Consider the following 20,122-nt stretch of genomic DNA (forward strand, 5'->3'; position numbering starts at 1 on the left):
GAAGAGCTGGCAACAATGACGCGGTCGCCTTCTGTCGCTGTGAGCGAGGTCCAGGTCTAGTCCATCAAGTTCCCGCCGTACGTGAAACCGCCGGGCTCCGCCAAAACCCTCTTCCTTGGAGGCGCAGGTTCCTCTCTCGTCGCTAGAACCTCAACCCTCCATGAGTTTCCGGTTTTCGTTGGCGCTGTCATTGTTATATTGTTTATTCATTCTTTAGAAGGGAAGTTAATCATTCCTTTTCTTTTTTGTGGTTGGGACATAGGATTGAGAGATCTGGAGATCGAGGGAAAGTCGATCAAGGTCACGGCGATCGGCGTCTACCTGGAGGATGCAGCGCTGCCGCTGTTCGCCGCCAAGTGGAGCGGCAAGAGCGCGGCGGTGCTTGCAGAGTCCGTCGAGTTTTTTAGAGACGTCATCACAGGTCCGTGTTCCACTCAGAAATTCTTTCACTCATCGGTGTGCATCGAGCTAACCAGGCATGTGATGCTCTAATTTTGTTGAATTTCGAACTTCCGACCGATAGTCTGAGTTGCTCTGTCTTCCTATCCACACTTGAGAAATAACTAAATAAAAAAGATTTACAATTTTCAATGCATTAGCTCTTTTCATGATATGCACTATCAATATTTTCAAAAAATTTATATTTTAATAAGTGTTTGAAGACACTCTTTAATTATAATAAGACCTTTTTAAAAATATAAGTTCTTGAAAAAATTTAAGCGGTCCGATGATGCAACTTTGTGGTTGGTATAGAGGGTTTTATGAATGCATGACACGTTTTGTTACCGAAATAATTACTCGAGTGACCCGATCCGAAGCAATTTTTTGTTGGCTGTTGCGGAATGTGGTACTCCCTTTTATTTTATTTTTACTTTAAATTTTTTTTGCTTGAGGGGCAGTACGGTAAATCAGGTTAGATAATAATTGATCTCGCAATTTCAATAGATTTGACCTGTTGGATTGACTCGTTAAGTTTGCTTTTCGCCCATTAAATCTTGCAACTCACAAATTTTGATGTTTTTTTGTAATCCAAAACTCCCGAACGTAACCTTTCGATTTCGTTTTAAGAATATGCATTTTTCCCTTCTACTGTTTTTCTCTACAAGTAAATTTTTTCTTCTGTTGTTGTTTTCACTTGTATGCTGATTTCAGAGGAAGATACGTACTACTGCTACTTGCCTAACTTTTCTTGAGAAGAAGATATTCGGTGAGAGAAAAAGTGTGACTGAGATGATTAGCTAGACCTGTTTGAATCAAAAGATGCCCCGTCGGATTCTCGATCCGTAGCGTTTTGCCCACACCAACCATCGACACTTTGTGTCGACGCGGGTTCCCATGGCCGTCGGTTCAATGCAGTTCTAGGTCTAGACTGAACAAAACCATGAGCCGGTTCTTGGTCCCATTGGTTGGGTGGTCCTTGGAGCCCTGGTTTCAAAGTGCTGGTTCGAACTAGTGATCTCTCACGTTATAGGATGTCATCAACTTCTTCTAGAGGAGCAATCTTGCTGTTGTTGAGCGATTCGTTGCGCATAGGTTTGCTGCTTTTGGTTTTGTTGGCACGCACTGATGGACAGTTAGCCGTCCAACATTCCGGGCAAGCAAGCGTTGTTGCCCTCATAAATGTTGCGAAGAACTTGCTGATGATTTGAGGCATCGGATGAGCTTGTGTTCTTTCAGCGATCGTACTTTGATTGCTTGTATCGTCTGTAGCCTTCTCATGAAGTTGATTTCTCTAGGTAGCGCTAATGCTACTTTGAATGCGAAGGAAATGTCTTCACCGGGCTTGAGGGCAACGCCGGCCGGACAGAGTAGACCTAACGATTAGAAGATACAGATGTCAGATGAGTCATTACAATCCACGTTCTCCAACCTATTGCAACTCGCAAGATGAATATTGAGATGCTGATATCAGTCGCTTTTTGGTTGCCCTTGGTCTTCATCTTCATTATTCACCCTGGCTTAGTCTAAGCTTACTGCTCTTTTTTTATACTAATTTGCTCATTCATATTTTGCATCAGTAATTCGTAAATTGAATTTGCATAGAAGAGCTTCAGTTCGGTAGTTCCCTAATGTGAGAGTGAGGATGAATAGATTGTCACATAGGGGACGGGCAGACTATTGTATGAATTGCAGAGGAAAATTAGCTGCAGTTGTCTCATCCGATCAAGCTAGAGAATTTGACATTGAATAAGAAATTCACTATCAGACTCAAAACCAATTTATTATGGAGCGGTGTCCACGTATGTTTTTTGTTCGGGTTCAGTTGGATCGATAAAATAGTGCGACTGTTTCCCGCAGGTCCGTTCGAGAAGTTCTGGCGGGTGTCCCTGATATTGCCATTGACGGTTCCTCAATACGCAGAGAAGGTCGCTGGAAAGTGTGTCGAAGACTGGCATTTTTATGGTGGAACTCACACTGATGCCGATGCCACTGAGATTAAGAAATTTCGAGAGGCTTTCAAGGATCAATCCTTCTGACCCGGCACCTCGATCCTATTCGCACAGACGCCAAAGGGGCCGTTGATGGTCAGTGAGGCTTTTGAACTCTGACTCAGTTTCATGAATACGGAAAGTCTTGAGTGCATCCATTGTTAGCTAAGTAATTGCTCAGCTAGTCTCGCTCGATTGCTGCCCACTAACGCAAGTAGCTCTTTCAAGGCTAAATTCACTTGCATGATCAATCTTCTCTAAAGCTGCCATTTACTCCTCTGGGTTACATATTACCTTATCTGAAGATGGATCCATACCGGAAGCCCCGAACGCAGTAATTGAGAACAGACGACTCCTGGGGGTGTTACTGGGGACGATGAATGGCAAGCAAGGCATATGTCCTCAAGCTAGGATGAGCGTAGCAGTGAGGATTTGCGCACTCCTCAAGGACGGCAAGACTAAGACGCGCCAAGCCGACTAGAAAGTGGCTCCAAATTGGTGGAGCAATTGAAGAGAAAGAAGTGGAGAACAAGGAGGGATCTGGTGCTGCATCAGGTGTGGTGCTGTATCAGGTGTGGATACAGCAGCAGCAGAAATAAAAGCGAGAGTGCCTTTAAGGTGCCCTGACATGATGCATAACTTCAAATAATCTGCCCAACTTGGCCAGACATAGCTAATTTCGATTACACCTAATGGATATGTTTATGCTTGGACCTCTTTTGTGCCTTGGGAGCGAAAAATGTTCATGTCCACCTACTTTTTTGGTATATATTCCGACACTTCTTTGCCAGCAAAAAGGGAAAGAGATGAACAAATATCAGGATACAGAATCAGAAAGCCGCCATTAATTTCTGATACGGCAACGTAAACCTTTGCATGTACAGCCAACTTGGAGAAAAATCGAAATCGAAAGTCGACACTATTCTGTCTTGCCACTGTCGCATGAATGATGATGATGTTAGGTATTGACTATTTGCCTATTAACTTTCCTAGAATTGGTACAGTAATCGTTTTCCACTGTTTTAAAAGAAACAGATTGAGCGTCCACTTCATGATATTGACTTGTATGCTCCATCAGGGTAATTGTGGATTCTGAGTAATTGTTAATCACCAAGTTAGTTGGCCAAGCGCTAAAGGGGCCATATATGTTCCACGAGGTCAAGAGTTCGATTTAAGTGTTTAACAAACTTCTAAACGGTTCATGTTCCGTTGTCTAATTACGGCATATCTTATGTCGAGAGACTTTCCGGCTAATAACATGTTTGGAAAGACTACAGTGCTAGAGAGGGGCTTACCTATTTGAGATCTTTTGGGTTGCGGGTAGTACGAAATTGCTATGACTCAAACCGAACAACCATGACCAATCTAAGACTTTAATGATAACATCTAGAGGGAATTGCTAGTGCTGATCCATCCTCTCCATTCTTTTTTGCCCTTAAAAAAACCTTAAATTTCGTTCAATTTAAGAAATGGAACCCATAGGAACTAAATGCCACAAATGCTACCAAAAAAAAAAAGCATGAACTTATACCTAGAGACAAGAGGCCTCCACTTTTCAAATGAACGAAAAAAAAAAGCCAACTTTTGCTCGTGAGAAAAAAATATCCGCAACTTAACTTTTCCATCGAGATAAGCTGTTTTGACAATTAGGACTAAGCATGTTCTTAAACATGTATACGTATTCATCGTTTGCCGCGTCAACAGCCACATAAGCTTATTTGGACGAAAAGAGCAAAGGAAAAAGTCACATAAAATCTCAAATTATGCCCACTGACATAACTATCATAAACTTTTAAAAACTCCAAACTTATAAATATATGATATATTTACCCTCCATTAAAATTCTGTTAAATGATTTTTCAGCCAAAACAACGTCGTATTTATTTCACTTAAGCCACGTGGGCGCCTTATCAACATCGTTTGCATTTCTGGCATCTATATAGGTAAATTTTTAACAGTTCTCATTGACAGAAATTTGACGGAGGGTAAATTGTCACATATGTACAATTTTGGATTTTTTGGTATCACGGAAAAACGTTTAAGGTAATTGTATCACGCCGGGCATAGTTTAAGATTCTTTTGTGGTTTTTATCCAAAGATTAATGGGTGGGTATTATGATCCCACGAATAAAACTGTTTTTTTCTTCTTCTGTTTTTTGAAGGGTAGAAGTATCCTGTATCCTCCGAACATAAGTTGAAGAAGTTTCTTGGGGCATTTGGTCATCCGTACGGAATAGATAGGCGGACCAATCTATGAAAGGGGGATGATTGCATTGTTGGATTAGGTAGATGGGAAGCGAACGAGGCCAGAGACGGACAGAGAAGAGTGACCGGTGAAGGCGAAGGCCATGCCATGGTGCTTCTGCATCCACGTTTCCACCTACCACTTCCCATCACGCACCACCGCCACCTAACTCATCTCCTCTTCCGTTCTTCCATGCGTTTTTTTCTTATTGGGTCGAAACGAAAGAGCGAACTGCGCGTCCTCTTTTATGCGTTCTTTTTTCATAGACGGTGAGTAATGCTCTCGTGGGAGTAGGTCGGCACATCTGATAACAGCATCGAAGCTGAGTGTAGTGTGTATATCTTGTCAAGGGGATGGCGATGTGTCGAAAATATAAAGTCCTTAGATTAGGGTTATCTTGAAGACTATCGGATGAGCCTCGCCATGTTCAAGCGAAAGCTATTAGCTAATATAGAAGTTTAAGGACGGAACTGAATAAATAAATTTGAGGACGAAATAGAATAAAAATTGACGAGTAAGTAACTTTGGCAACTAAGCAAAAATTCATCAAATCTTTAGCGGTAGGACCACATTGAGTAGATATTAAAAAGTCCAAAGATAGCATTAAAGGATGGGCAAAAATTTAAGGAAAAATTCCAAATAAGGAATAAATAAAGGCTACATTTTCTCAAAGAAAAGCAAGTGCCATTATTTTCTCAAATAATGGTATAACCTCACCAATAATCAAGGGCATTTTCGTCCTTTTATTTTTTTTCCCTTTTTTTTCTTTTCTTCTTTCCCATTTCTTTTTTTTCCACCATCGAAAGCCATTGCTGGCCGACGAGGGCCCTTGCCAATGGCCAACAGAGCCTTTGTCCGGTGGCTAGCGAGGGTTGCCGGGCCGGCCCACCATTGATGGCTGGCGGGAGAAAAAAAAAAGAAATGGCAAAAAAGAGATGGGAAAGAAGAAAATGAAAAAGGGAAAAAATAATTTAAAAAATGTAAAATGGAAGAAAATGCCCTTGATTAGTTAGTTAGGTCAAACTCTTTTTTGAAAAAATAATAGAACTTCTAGGTACTTAGTTGAGAAAATGAAGTTACTTCGTGCCCTTATTTGAAATTTTCGCAAAATTTAAGGACTATCAATGTCGTTATCCTATCTTTATTACCGTCACAATTCGAGACCATCTCTAATTATTTCCGTGAAATGCAAGGATCGCTCAAATCACCCAAATTAAAAGTGCAAAATTTTTACCCTTTTCGGATTTGAGATTTTTTTTTTTGGGTAAATTGGATTTGGAATTTAATATCTAGTTAAATGAAATTATCCAAACCCTTTCAAAAAAACATATAGAGATAAACACGTAAAGCCCGTCGAAAGTCGCCGTTGATCTTTCTGAAGCCCTCGCGCAAGCCAAAATTTACATGAACCGTTAGATGACGTGGGACTCGCCGAGATTCGTTGAAATCAACGGCCCACAGACATTGGGTCGCAATCGCACCATTCACCGCCCGTTCCGAACCCGCGCGCGAGCTCAATCCGTTCATCAGAGCAAGTCGTGCGAGGCCGGGGGGGTGCACACGCGATCCAGATGGGGTCGGCAAACGCGGGCCGTCGGATCATCGATCCCCCGATGATCATAATCTTCTGAATCCGACGCCGCGCGTGCGTGCATCGGGGTCAAAGGGGCTAGGGGAGATCTGACCGTACACGTGGAGCGTGGGAGCGGCGGGTGGTAGACGGCAAGACCCGAACCGACGCACGTGGACCCGTATCTACCCTCCATCCCCTCTCGCTCTCCCTCCAATTATAGCGCCCCCCGAACTCACTGCGAACTCTACACGGCCATCCTCCTCCTCCTCCTCCTCCTCTCGCTCCCGGCGTCGCTCGAAGCTCACGACCTCCGGCTCACTCCGTCGACGACGTCGCAGGGCCTCGCCGGATCAGCAGCTAGGCAAACGATGGCGCCGCCGCCACCTTCCGCCGCCGTCAGCGAGGTCCAGGTGGAGTCCGTCAAGTTCCCGCCGTCCGTCAAGCCGCCTGGCTCCGCCAAGACCCACTTCCTCGGCGGCGCAGGTGGTGCCCCGTGAGACTTTTTCTGGCTTCGCCCGTCCTTAGTTATTGTTTCTACACTTCGTCTTTTTTGAAAAAGGAAAAGAAAATCATATTTTCGTTTGGTTTTGGGGGGATGGGGGCAGGAGTGAGAGGTCTGGAGATCCAGGGGAAGTTCATCAAGTTCACGGCGATCGGCGTCTACCTGGAGGATGCGGCGCTGCCGTCCCTCGCCGCCAAGTGGAGCGGCAAGAGCGCGGAGGAGCTGGCCGACTGCGTCGAGTTCTTCAGGGACATCGTCACGGGTACGTGTCATCTGCAAATTTCTTGACTTTTGAAATTGCCAACGATGATGGTCTGAGTCCCTTTGTTTCATCGAGCGATCCGATGATGATGCGACTCGCCGGATGGTGGTAACTCGCGAGAGACCAAGTCCGAGGCGGTTTTTCCATTCTTTGTGTCTTCCTCTGTTTTTGGGCTTGAGGGGGTAAATTAGGAGACTTTTGCGTCTGTTCTTTTGGTTCCCGACGACTTTCCGTTCCGTGGACGACTTCGGAACGGCGGACACGCGCCGTCGGTCGCGCTGGATTCTCTCGCGTTGTCGGAGCGAATTCTGATCCGTCCGTCCACCATACTCGTGGGTCCCACAAGTGGGGTCTTTTTAAGTTACGAAAGTTAGGATTAGGACTACGAAAAATCGATATATTCGTGATAAATTTACCATTCATTAATTTTCATTTTAGATTAATTTCACAAAAAGCCACAAATTAGTACACTTGTGATAAACAAAGGGTGAAACCCCAAATCGGTATCCCGTCAACTGTCACGTGTCGTCCAAATCAGTAATTTGACAGTAAAATTTAACAAAAACTAATGGAGAGTAAATTTCTCACCAATGTACAAATTTGGAGTTAGTTTTGGATAAATTTGTCATAAATGTACCAGTTTGAGAATTTTTATGTTATTAACCCTAAAAGTTATTATTGGTCCAGGCTGATCCTCGTGAAGACCAAATGGCGAGTTGACTCGTCGCCTTTGGTTCCCCCTCACATGACGTCAACTCTTTTCTTTTTCTTTTTCTTCTTTGTGAATTTCCAAAAAATAATTAATCCCCAATGACAATATGTCAATTAAGATAGAGATTATTAGAACAATATATATAGTTAATGTTGAGATGTCTACCATGTATGAAACTTTGAAAACAACATATGAACACACGATCTATTTTTCTTTTATCCTTGATCTATTAAATTAAAACCAGTAGTGAAGAAACTTAATCGAATGAATTGACGTGTAAGATTATTGTAGCCCTAACAAGCCGGACCTCTTCGAATCGGAAGATGCCTGGTTGTTTAAGCGGGTGCACGACCGGACTCGCCCAGTCAATATCGAGTCGATCTGGTTCTTGGTCTAGACTGAACTAGACCATAAACCGGATCTTGGTCCCGTCGGTTGGTTGTCCGTCTTATCCCCTTTGCAAGATGCTGGTCTAGACTAAACTAGACCATCTGTATGTGATTGATGCACGTACGGGTTATCGTTTTTGCCGGCATGCACTGATAGATGGTTAATTGTCCAAGATTCCGTGCAAGCAAGGATTTGTCAGCCTTATTATCGTCATGTAAACCTTACTGACGATACGAGGTGTAGGAGGAGGAGCTTCTCTTCTTTCATCTGTCATGCTTGTGTCGTGTAGGGGACATTTCAACCTAGTCCTCCAACCAATTGCAAGATGAATATCAAACTCTTTGGTTGCCCTTTGTTCTTCAATGTTCACTTTGGTTTCATCATGCTTACTTTGTTTTTAGTGTTTTTACGTTGATGATAGTTCCCTAGTTCCCCAACAAGAGGCTAAGAATGAACAAACTGTTCGTGTCGGAAACAGAGGGGAGCTGTGCATGCTATACTATATGTTGCAGATTAAAATTAAGTTCTAGTTGCATCGTTCAATAAAGCTAGAGAAGTTGACGTTTAGAAATGAGTTCACTCTCAGACTCAAAACTGATCGATTATGGAGGAGACCACGACTCTGTCTTCCCTCTTTGCACAGATTTCACTTGGGAAACAGTTTTAGTTCTGTTCTCGTGGTTAATTATTTTTAAGTTTGGATTGGGATGATCATCTGGTGTGGCAAATTCACGCAGGTCCGTTCGAGAAGTTCTCTCGGGTGACAATGATATTGCCATTGACGGGAGCTCAATATGCAGAGAAGGTCACCGAGAACTGCGTCAAATACTGGCAATCTGTTGGTACTTACACTGATGCCGAGGCTGCTGCAGTTGAGAAATTCTGCAAGGCTTTCAAGGACAAAACCTTCCCGCCCGGTTCCTCGATCCTATTCACACAATCGCCAAACGGGTCATTGACGGTTAGTGATCAAGTTTTACGAATACGAAAGTCTGAGTGCATCGACGGTTAGCTAAATAGTTACTCAGCTGTCTTCTCTTGATTGTTGCCAAATCTAAAGCAAGGTAGCTCTTTGAGGCTTAATGTAACTTATTCATCAATTGTTTTTCCTCCTCTGGGTTACAGATTGCCTTCTCTGAAGACGGATCCGTACCCGAAGCCTTGAACACGGTGATCGAGAACAGACAACTCACTGAGGCGGTATTGGAGTCGATGATCGGTAAGCACGGCGTATCTCCTCAAGCTAAGACGAGCCTGGCCTCGAGGATTCGTGAACTCCTGAAGGGCTGCGAGAAGAAGGCGGATGAAGTCGACAAGAATGTGGCCGCGAAGGTTGACATAGTCAGTGTGGCGTAGATTGGTGGAGCAGAGGAAGACAAGAAGGTGGAACCAAATGGCAGAACAGTGGCACCTGCTGTTGTATAAGGAGGAGATAAAGCGGCGGCAGAAAGAAGCGAAAAATGATGCTAATAATCTATATGTTTCAGTGCAATGTGAAATCTCATCTTTCCATCTTTGACTCGTTCGACGTGGTGTGAAATTTCATCTTTGGATTCTTAGCTCGCTTAACGTGGTCTTTGAACTATTTCTGAAAGTTTAATGCAGTCTTTTTGTTTGATCAAACGACGAAATAAAAGTCACAAGCTCCTAAAGTATGTGTTAAATGTGCAATTTAGTGTCTAAATTATTGCGAAGCGTGCAATCTAACCCCTAAAATTTCAATTACTCAATCTAATCCATTAATATTATATAACAATGTTAAATTAATCATTATGTATTATTTACAAATTTTCGCAGATACGTTATTGGTCAAATTTTAGAATACCTTCATTCCAAACCTTTTCCTACATAAAGAATATGAAGTTTTTGTTAGGTTTTTTTTTTTTGTCGTTTCGGTCTTTTTAAATATTATGACAATTCTATTTAATTATATTTTAGAATATGATCTCCATAATAGCAAAAGCGGAAGCCCATTCAAAGTTGTACTGGGTTAATTTTTTCTACTATTTTAAGTCTAACTATTTCCATAAGGTTATCTATAAACAATATTAATTCATTGATAAAAACTCCTGCTTGTATTAACTATATCTTGTTTGTGCTTCATTTTTTTTATTTAAGGTAAATCGGTGAGTTTAATTTTCATAAAAATATTTTTTTTGGATCATTAATTGTAGAACTTTTAAACACAAGACTTAACTAAATTCAATTATGAAAACATGAAATAAAAAGTTTGAAAATTTTATTAACAAAAAAATTAGGAACAAGATTTAGATTGATGTAAATACCAGAATCTATAGATGAATTAATATCATTTCTAGATATCCTTAAAACACCTTGACTTATAATATCAAGATATATCAACTCGATACAACTCTAAATTAAGTTCCACATTTAGAGATTTTAAGCTAAATATAGTTAAATGGAATTGTCATAATATTTATAAAACCATAAAAGGTAAAACATACTAAAAGATAGCATATTTCTATAAATTTAGAAAACGTTCTCGAATGAAAAGATACTCTAAAATTTGTGGAATTGTGTAGTTATGAAATTTTGTGAATAGTGTTGGGGCTAATAATAGAACTTAGAGGGGGTGAATAGGTTGCATTATGATTGTGTCAATTCATCTTGGGAAAATTCCAAAAAGGGACCCGAAGCAGAGTCATTTTTTTTTCAAATAAGGGCCTGAAGTGGACTTTGTCTCAAATAAAGACATGAAGTGCCCTCATTTTCTCAAATAAAAACCTGAAGTGAATCTTGTCTCAAATAATGGCTTGAAGTGGCCATATCAATCTCAAATAAGGACCTGACCTCACCGGCCAAATGGTTTTTTCATTTTTTATTTTTTTTCTTTTTCTTTTCCTTTTCTTTTTTTTATCCCTCTCTTCCCTTCGCCGGCCCAGCGATGGCCGGCAGAGGCCACCCTCACCTGGGCAAGTGAGGGCGAGGCCAGGCCAAGCTAGGTGACCCTTGCCAAGGTCACCCTCGCTTGGGCCGGGTGAGCGAGGGCGGCCCTTACTTGAGGCCGGCGACAGGCACAATGACGGCTGGGAGGGAAGAAGAAAAAAGGAAAAAGAAAAAAGAAAAAAAAAGTAAAAAATATATATTTATAATTTATTTTTTTTACTAAAATACCCTTTCTTCGACGACGAAATAGTCACATCGACCAAAGGTCCTTATTTAAAACAAGGCCCTTATACGAGGCGATTTGGCCACTTCAGGCCCTTATTTGAAACAATATCCACTTCAGATCCTTATTTGAGAAAATGATTCCACTTCACACCCCTTTTTGGAATTTTCCCATTCATCTTTAACGATTTTCAGTTCTTCTGTCGTGGTGTTTCTAACTACTAGTGGCTATAATCTTTGTCAGGGAAATTACCAAAAAAGTCCTAAACCTTTTGCAATTGTGCCAATTCAGTCCTAAACCCTTTTTTTTTTGCCATTTCAGTCCTAAACCTTTTACAATTGTGCCAATTCAGTCCATCCGGCCACTTTTGGCCGGCCGGCGTCCACGTCAACGCCGGCCGGCCAAAAGTGGCCGGATGGACTGAATTGGCACAATTGTAAAAGGTTTAGGACTGAAATGGCAAAAAAAAAAGGGTTTAGGACTGAATTGGCACAATTGCAAAAGGTTTAGGACTTTTTTGGTAATTTTCCCAATCTTTGTCGGTAACAATAATTTGTTTGGATGAAATTATCAACAACATCACTAGTGACTTCGTATCAGCACACATCCATGCTCATAATTAGCACGTGCATGATGCTGCCCACGAATAAATTGTAAGAATGACTTGGGATTCTACTTCCCATTATAGTTCTGAGCCTATCAGCTTCCAAAGACTTCACAAATCAATCATAGTCATTGCAAGTCCTTATGAACATCTCATCGTGTCTAATTTATTCTCCTCGTGTGGAAATCTGCATCATCGTATCTAGTCTTCATTGAGCTCTTTAAGCTATCATGGATATCATCATAGCCTTTCAAATATCACCACGAATATCTGCATATACTATATTACATATTATACAAGGATAGTTTTGTGATCATCAAAATACATGTTTTCCAACAAATAGTACCAAAAGACCGATGTGACTTTGTTATCTAAAGTTTAGGGACTAAATTGCACTTTTGATAATAGTTTTATGGATGGGGTTTTGTGGTAACCCCTCCACTTGTTTGATCAAGCAAAAAGATGACATTGAACAATCACATAGAGCGAATTAAAGTTCCAAGGATGACATCAAATATTGGGTCAAAGTTTAGAGACTACTGAAGTCATTTTTCCTAGAAATAAAAGCAGAGTGTGTTAAGGCGCTGTATAAGGTGACTTCTCCTGGTGATGCTGTAACGGCTGAACGTCCGTGCTCAAACATGTTACATCCCTAAAAGAATCTGCCAAGGTTGTCCAGATATAGGAGGCTTTACACAAGCTATGTTTATTTGTCTGAACCTCTTTTGTGTATTATGTGAAGAGTGTTTTGTATCGTTCTGACCGGAACACAGAAAAAGTTTCCCTACTCCTTTGACTAAATGGATCAATTTCCATCTACTTATGTGGATCTTATTAGGTGGAAGTATCGATCCGGAGCGAGTCTTGCATGTAATTGGTGTACGTGAGATTACATATTTGAATCAAAGGATCGGTGGCTATGCTGGTGGAGCAGTGAAAACTCTGAAATGATGTAAAAATTGATGTAAAAATTGAACCATCCAAGAGATTGATTCGTTACTTACAATTTGTTGGTGGCTCAATGCCTCTGCTCACACGTGACCTATCTGATGTTATTATGACTCGAAAAAATGTATTGCGTTCACTTGCGGTCGGTGCATTAAAAGCTAGTTCATCTATGCTAATCACAGTGTTAATTTTCGCAAAGAAGAAGAAGTAATGTCTTAACTTTTTCTTATGACGGGTGAAATTAAAGACATTCGTAACGGCACAAAACAATGAGATGCAATAACATCATTTCGGGGTCTCATCCTGCTAAACCATATATTTTTACTCGACGAATAAATTCAAGTCATAATATGGGTCGTAATGTTTAATTAAGAATATCTTATAGTTCCAAAAATTAAAGAGACGGGAAGCATTTACTGGTCCTTATGCGGAGTCATCGGTGAGATATGATAAAAATTAGCTACAAATAATCTCACTGAAAGTATTATTTAAATGTTAATTTGCAGTTTATCACACCGCATAGAATTCAAATTTGTAGACCGGTTCGGGTACTCTAATTTTACTTGTCAAGAGAGAAATATTGCTTGATAATGATAACCAAGAGCTTTCTCTGCTAGAAGAGAGAGTACTCTGCTACAAATGCGAATTGAGAGAGATGTTCTGATATAGTCATGTTCCCTCTTTGTGCATGAACAGATCAAATCAAGACGATTAAGCAATTCACGGTTACCAAGCATATAATTTTACTTAAAAAACACGTTCTGTGGGACGGGCAATATTTTTGTGTCACAGAAATTGGGAGCTTGAATCTCACATTAGCAGTCAACTTACCGGCATCATCACCGACTTCTGCGCAGAAGTGAGCTCATTATACGGTGGAGAAAAGAGCACCAAAACAGAACGAAAAGAAAATAAATCTGCCACGATATTTCATCATTAAGAAGCTACTAATCCTCCATACGACCCGTGCAGCCGGGGAAAAATCAACTGCGTGCACCAGAGTACAACATCATCAGCGGCGAAAAATAAAATGACGGAACTTGAAAGAGAGGAGGGGATTTACATTTCTGCAAAGAAGAGTGGGGAAAGAGACAGAAATCCTAAAATCTTAGGAAGTGAATTGGGATCCACTCTCTTCGACGATCAACAGTTATAGGGTGAACGCGCTTAAGAGTTGCCAGTGAGCAACGGGGAGGGGATAGGTTTCCAACAGAGCATTGGAGCAGAGTGTCATCACCGGCTAATAGACATGATTGTGGAAAAACTCCGGAGGTATTGAGGGAGGGCAATACTTCTTCGCCACGTATTTGTACTGAAAACAGAAACCAACATATAAGTATAAAAAAATCATACTAATGCTTTCAATTAACATGACAACCTTAAAAATCCACATTTTCCGAACAAAGAGATAACAAGATAGTCTTCTCGCTACCTTATGTTGGCTGTACTTCTCCCTGATTGCCGGTAAGGTCGAACCATGGCTGTTAAAACACAGCCGATGCAGTTCCCTGACACAGTTTCCCAGATCGGAAGGCTGGTAGAGAGTGTAATGCTGCAACGTTGGGTCCTGCACAGTATTGCATAAGCAACCTGAGCTAACTTCATACACAGTTCATAAGCAACGAAAAGATAATGTTGGACATATTTCCTGCTGATTGTTAGTTCACTCCGGATGAATGAAGAGAAGATAGTCAAACAGTTAGGGCCATACCCAGGGTCTCTTAGAAGGGGTGATGACGAATTTGGCCAGAAATATTGCTGATGCAGCCACAAGGGATGGAGCATAACAAAGCATATTGTACTCTAGTAGAGAGAGTTCTGCAATATAGTTGGCCATGCACTCCAACTGCAAAGATGGAACCTGGAAATGGAAGATAGCAGAGCCAGAAATACTGAGTCTCATTAGCATTAAGATCACACATTCATAATACTAACCAGCAAGACCCCTATACTGTCGATTTTTTAGTTCATAAGATGAGTTTTGTTCTTGAAAACTTTCAGAAGTAAAAACTAACAAATTTTGTAAGCATGGTTGCAGAAGCAGATGCATTGCACAACAGTGAAGACAGTTAAATGACATGAGAATAAGTTGATGCAGAAAGCTGGTTGCAAAGCTGAAGATGGATACCTCATTCACCCCTTGAGCAGCACGAACAAATCGTCTACATCGCATTGCCGAATAAACAGTCACCACCTCATGAAGCAATGCAAAAAAGAAAATTATGGCACGTAATGATTAGCGCGAACATACCTTAAAAAGCATTTGACAGTGGGAGCGGTCAATTCAAACTTCAAGTAATTCAACACAGAAGATTCCATTTGCAATACCTACACAAACATTATGCTCCACTGCATTAATAAAAGTCATAAGAAAAGAAACAGGGAAATCCTACTTAGTGGCCACTGCGCGAAAATGTTAGATGCAAACCTCCTCCTTGAAGTACGTATTGTCGGTAATGTAACAGAACTCTTCTACCTGAGGTGCACAGATCTCCTCGTACTTTCTGTCCATGATAAGAATGTGTACTTAATATTTTGTCTCTACAAAAAGATCCTCGGCAACACTTGGAAAAGACAAATGCTTGGAATGCAAAAATCTGTTTCTTACGCAGCAATCATCATGCAAGCAACACCAAGCAACTGTAGACGTTGTCTATTCATCACATTTCCTGAAAGATACCGATCTATGTAATTAATAGTCAGGTACAGTGTATCGGGAACAAGCCTGTATTCTTCAGCCACCTGCAATACAACCTGGAACTTGAGCCTCCAAACAACGTCACATCTAGGATCTTACTCTCAGCCAGGACAAATTAAATGCCACAATTACCTCCACAAGCCAATCAATTAGTATGGCACGCATGCTGGCAGTTATATCCTTTTGTACTCTATCCATAAAATCAGTGGAAGGTCTCTTCTTTGCCTGCAAAATTGGCAAGATGAACAAACTTTTTGTATGTGCAGCCAACTTGAAGTAAAACGGAATCCAAAGTCAACAGGATTCTGTCTAGCCATAGGCCCGTGCATAGTGATGTTTGGTATCAATCAGTCACCTATTCATTTCCAAACATTGATTTAGTATGTGTGTTATATAGCCTGTGGAAACAAATGTCTGTTTCTGGATTTCTATGTTAATGAAATGATGTGTCAAATAGTCATCACAAACCATCCGTTTACATTGGAAACATTTAAAATGTACGGAAAGGCAAGAAGTAGAATCAGATTCCATTGTTTCTAACAAGAATGATCTAGCTTCCACTCTATGATTACGTATTATATGGCGCCGAATCGCTGTCTTTTATTTGATAGATGCCCCATCCCGTTAAATTTGTTCCATTAGTCGTCAGCAACATCAGGATTGCCCAAAACCTTGACACTCCAATTTAGTGCAAACTGTACGACGAGATCATCTAGCTTTACAAGGTAGCATAACTCTGACTTAGTAAGCATGATCTTTAAGCCTTGCGAAGAATTTGTTCTTGAGGGATGAGCGGTGAAAAAAAGTAATAATGCCCTAGGCCACTCTGCAGTCTCTCTAAATTGGACCCTATACCAACTTGACTTGAGCTGAACTAATAGCGCAGGCTTTCCCTCTGATTATGCAAAGAAAACCCTATTAATCAAACCATAGTTCAAACATTCGGAAGTAAAACTCATATAAGGCAAATAGAATAATATAGAAAAAAGGCTGGACCTCAGATGCACGTAAGTGCTGGTAAATGTCACAAGCAATGGTTGCACAGAGTTGTGGATCTGAGTACTTGTTATCAACATTGACAATCTTCTCATCCGTTTCCATCTCCATGAGTGCATCTCTCTCGCAAATGTTAACCGCTGGCCAATCATGAATAGCCAAGGAATTGATGTCAAATTGACTTGTAAGACGGTATGAATCATAGAACAACACATGAAAAGCACACTAAATTTTAGGTTTTGAATAATTACCTGCTTTTGCTGCGCTATCTGAGATATAAAGATTGCTAAATGTCTTCCTGTCAATAGAATCAACCACTGAAACATCATCATTGTCGATGTACTCAACATCAGGACTCTTGAAAGACTCGCAGGTGGACATGCTCTCATCCAGCGAAACCGAATGTACGTCTGATCTACTGGGGGAAACAACCATGCTGCACGGTACGGGATCGACAGCTATCTCTATTCTTGGAATGGAAGGATGAACAGTAGGAAGCACTCCACATGGTTTCGTGCTAGCATATCTCGGTAAAGTACTTCCTGAGAGGCCCATGTTTGAGCCGGAAGTAGAAGATCCCTTCCTCGCCTTTGCCAGTTTCGTTGCATTAGCCACCTTCAAAAATCAAAATTCAGCTCATCTTTTCCATCAGGGATTTTAAATAGGATGTTAGACCAGATTCCACATACATACAAATGGTCATATACTGAATACAATCATGTGAGCCTGAAATTGCATAAGAGTTCCTATAGTTCCTAGGCATTCCGGGACTAGGAATTTTCTCGAAAACACGTAAAAAGGAATCCCTGTAAATTGTGCCAACCTCTTGAACATTAATCAATATCTGCAATGGGCTAACACAGGAGCAGTATATGCAACTACTCGAAAGCACCAAACCACTTTAGAGATCTATTAAGTTACAATGTTAAGCATGACTTCTTATGAGCATGACTGAAATGGCTACTGCAAACCGGTCTATCTATCAGAGAATCAACCGGACCATATAGTGCAAAATCTTTGGTTCTCAGAAATTGGAAAAATATGATTCGTCACATAACAAGCTCAAACGGCAGAGAAGCGCTGCTCTCCGGATCATCCATCCAAATTCTTGAGGAGGAACCCAAAGCTTCAAGAAACACAATGCCGCAAGGTTTTCCACACATTATCCGAACATTGCTCTTAGCTGCATGATACACCAACCCTAGACACCCCGATCACCGATCACCCAAGAAGATCGAACGAGAAAAAGATACGTCGAAAAGAGACCCTCATGCGCCCAAACAAGAAAAAAAACTTGCCAAAATGCACTGCGGAGAGCATAAACGCAAGAAACGTTGCTCGTCAACCAGAGGAAGCAGAAAGAACAAGAGATCCCAATTCCGCACCACCATCTTCCTCCGCGCCCCCCCCCCACGTTTCTCAAACCACCAAACAGAACGCAACGAGCAGAACAATCAAACCGAAAAAGGCAAAAGCAAAAGCGAAAAAAAAGAAGAAGAAGAAGAAGAAAGAAAAAGATAAAACACCCACCAAAGCGGACGGTGCCGATGAGCTTCGCGAATTGCCATCGCCTGCCCCGCCCTTGAGGTTCGTCAGGTTGGCGAGGGGCGCCCGCTTCTTGGCCAGGTGGGACGGGGCGGCGGCGGCGGCGGCGGCCTTCCCGGGGTTCTCCGACGAGGAGGAGGAGGCGTGCCGCTTGGCGAGGGACGACGTCGTGGACGACGAGAACGACGAGCGCCGGTGCTGGGTCGACATCTCGAGGGAGTATCGCTCCCCTCCGTCCCGCCCCTCCTCTGCAGTAACCCTCTGTTTCTTCGACAAACCAGGAGAGAGAGAGAGAGAGAGAGAGAGAGAAACAGAGAGAGAAACTTTTCTCGATTCTGATTTTTTTTTCTGTTTTTTCGGCAAATTTTGTAAAGGAGGTTTTTGAGGTTTTTATTCGTCGCGCACGCAGAGATATAGAGAGAGAGAGGGTGTGGTTTTGAACTTGCGATTTAATAATTGATCTCATCGTGCGCCTTAGGCGGGGAGATTTTGAATTGCGGGGGGCGTCCTGGCCGTCCGATCCGGCTCGGTTATCGTTGGGGGAGGAGCGTCGGGGAGGGCGGGGGCCCACGGCGGGTGCTCTGTTTTCCTCCCCCCCCCCCCCCCCCCCCCCACGCGGCGTTGAGCCACGCTCGCGTCACGGACGAATGGGAAGGGCCCGCTGCGGGTGGTCGAGGGGGCCCTCCCGATCGCGATTCGTGGGTGAGCGGAGCAAAAAAGGTCACAGCCCTGTCGCCCGGAGCCTGGGGCTGCTTTTGAATTCGAATTTGAAACGGTCACTGAAGGATCTGCTGCTTTGTCTTTTTCTGCCACGAAATGTTTAAGCTAGCACAGGCACGAGGAGACAAATTTCCCCCAAGGCGCTGACAGAACAAATTCACTGTCCCAAGATTGCAATTTTCCCTTAAACTTTGGGCACCCTTTTGGTAAGTCACAAGGATAAGCTCCAAAGGCCTCTTGTATTGGACATTGACAAGTTAAAAAGATTCGGGATCCTTTTTTTTATGTGCAATAGTTCACACAGCATCGCAAATATAGAGTTAAAACATTTATGGATGCGTACTAAGTGCAGTTCATATTGTCGCGGAAATGCTTTTCGGACAATGTTTTTATGCTCACCTTGAGTAGGTAATTGGGCTGAGGAAATCACTCTAAATGAGAAGCGTAGATTTAGAGAAAGGTAAACCGTTTCTAGCATAAGCTATGGAAGAAAATAAGTTTGTTCACTATGGTGCTCACATCAAGTGAAAAAGCTAATGGTCTACTTGGCAATATTTTTTAAGAATAGTGTTACGGTAAATGTAGTTTCATTGGTTAACGACACATCTCAACTTCAAAAATTTTAAAAAAAAATAGTATGTATCACTAAGATGGCTGGTAAAGTGGTCCAAGGGCCAGTTTGAAAGTTTGACACCATAGGTTTGATTTCTTGATTTATGCTCAATCTCAGGAAACCTTAATTGGTTTGTAAAGGATGATATGGATTTAGACATATCCTAGTCTAAGGCTTCCGCTCACATCATCATGGAGCATGGGTGACAGGCTTGCCCAATAAGGAGTGATGCATGGGCAAATCCACGACCTTAAACTTAACAGCGCATGGAGAATTTCACGTGTGGGAGAGAGACCATAAATTTTAACTAATATGTACATAACTAGGGGAAATTTTGGGGACCGGGGAGGGGCAAGGCCGCCATTGGTCCCTAGATTTGCCGATGCGTAAACCACCATTCCGAAAATGTCAAAAATGTCTTTGTTTCACACCAAGGCATGTCTTTATTGGTTCGCTAGAATTTCATGGGAAGTAAGTTATGAAAAATAGTAGAATACCCAAGTATACCCCTTTGCCGATTTCAAATGACAAGGGGATGATTGTCCAAAAAATTTAAACCTATTGTATATCAGCCAATTCAATTTTGCCAATTTAGTCATCAATCTATTGTAGAAGAACCAATTTAGTCCTTTAAACCTTTCAACTATGTCAATTTAGTCTTCAATCTTTTAAAAATTTGCCAATTTAAGCCTAAATCTTTTAACCATTTGCCAATGTAGTCATTCCGAGTAATTTTGGCAAAAAATTATTGGAGG

General features: G+C 41.7%; 2 protein-coding genes and 1 pseudogene across 2 annotated transcripts; 2 read left to right on the top strand and 1 right to left on the bottom strand.

Annotated features, from left to right (window-relative positions):
* LOC115667073 (chalcone--flavanone isomerase-like) lies at positions 1-3,296 on the top strand (annotated as a pseudogene).
* Positions 3,297-6,484: 3,188 nt separating this feature from the next.
* LOC115667057 (chalcone--flavanone isomerase-like) lies at positions 6,485-9,736 on the top strand. Its single transcript, XM_030588694.2, has 4 exons — positions 6,485-6,730; positions 6,853-7,011; positions 8,851-9,074; positions 9,239-9,736. Exons 1-4 carry the CDS (start codon positions 6,616-6,618, stop codon positions 9,467-9,469), a joined length of 729 nt encoding a protein of 242 aa, XP_030444554.1. The 5' UTR covers positions 6,485-6,615; the 3' UTR covers positions 9,470-9,736.
* Positions 9,737-13,702: 3,966 nt separating this feature from the next.
* On the bottom strand, positions 13,703-18,449 carry LOC115666814 (cyclin-A1-1). Its single transcript, XM_056305100.1, has 11 exons — positions 18,020-18,449; positions 16,741-17,104; positions 16,490-16,629; positions 15,626-15,718; positions 15,404-15,537; positions 15,224-15,299; positions 15,047-15,123; positions 14,924-14,957; positions 14,507-14,656; positions 14,228-14,362; positions 13,703-14,107 (listed from the first exon to the last, which is right to left on the bottom strand). Exons 1-11 carry the CDS (start codon positions 18,242-18,244, stop codon positions 14,036-14,038), a joined length of 1,500 nt encoding a protein of 499 aa, XP_056161075.1. The 5' UTR covers positions 18,245-18,449; the 3' UTR covers positions 13,703-14,035.
* Positions 18,450-20,122: the final 1,673 nt, after the last annotated feature.

Source organism: Syzygium oleosum, unplaced genomic scaffold (assembly GCF_021117445.2).
Source record: "Syzygium oleosum isolate NSW1041296 unplaced genomic scaffold, Sole_v2.1 Sole_v2.02, whole genome shotgun sequence".
NCBI lineage: Eukaryota > Viridiplantae > Streptophyta > Magnoliopsida > Myrtales > Myrtaceae > Syzygium > Syzygium oleosum.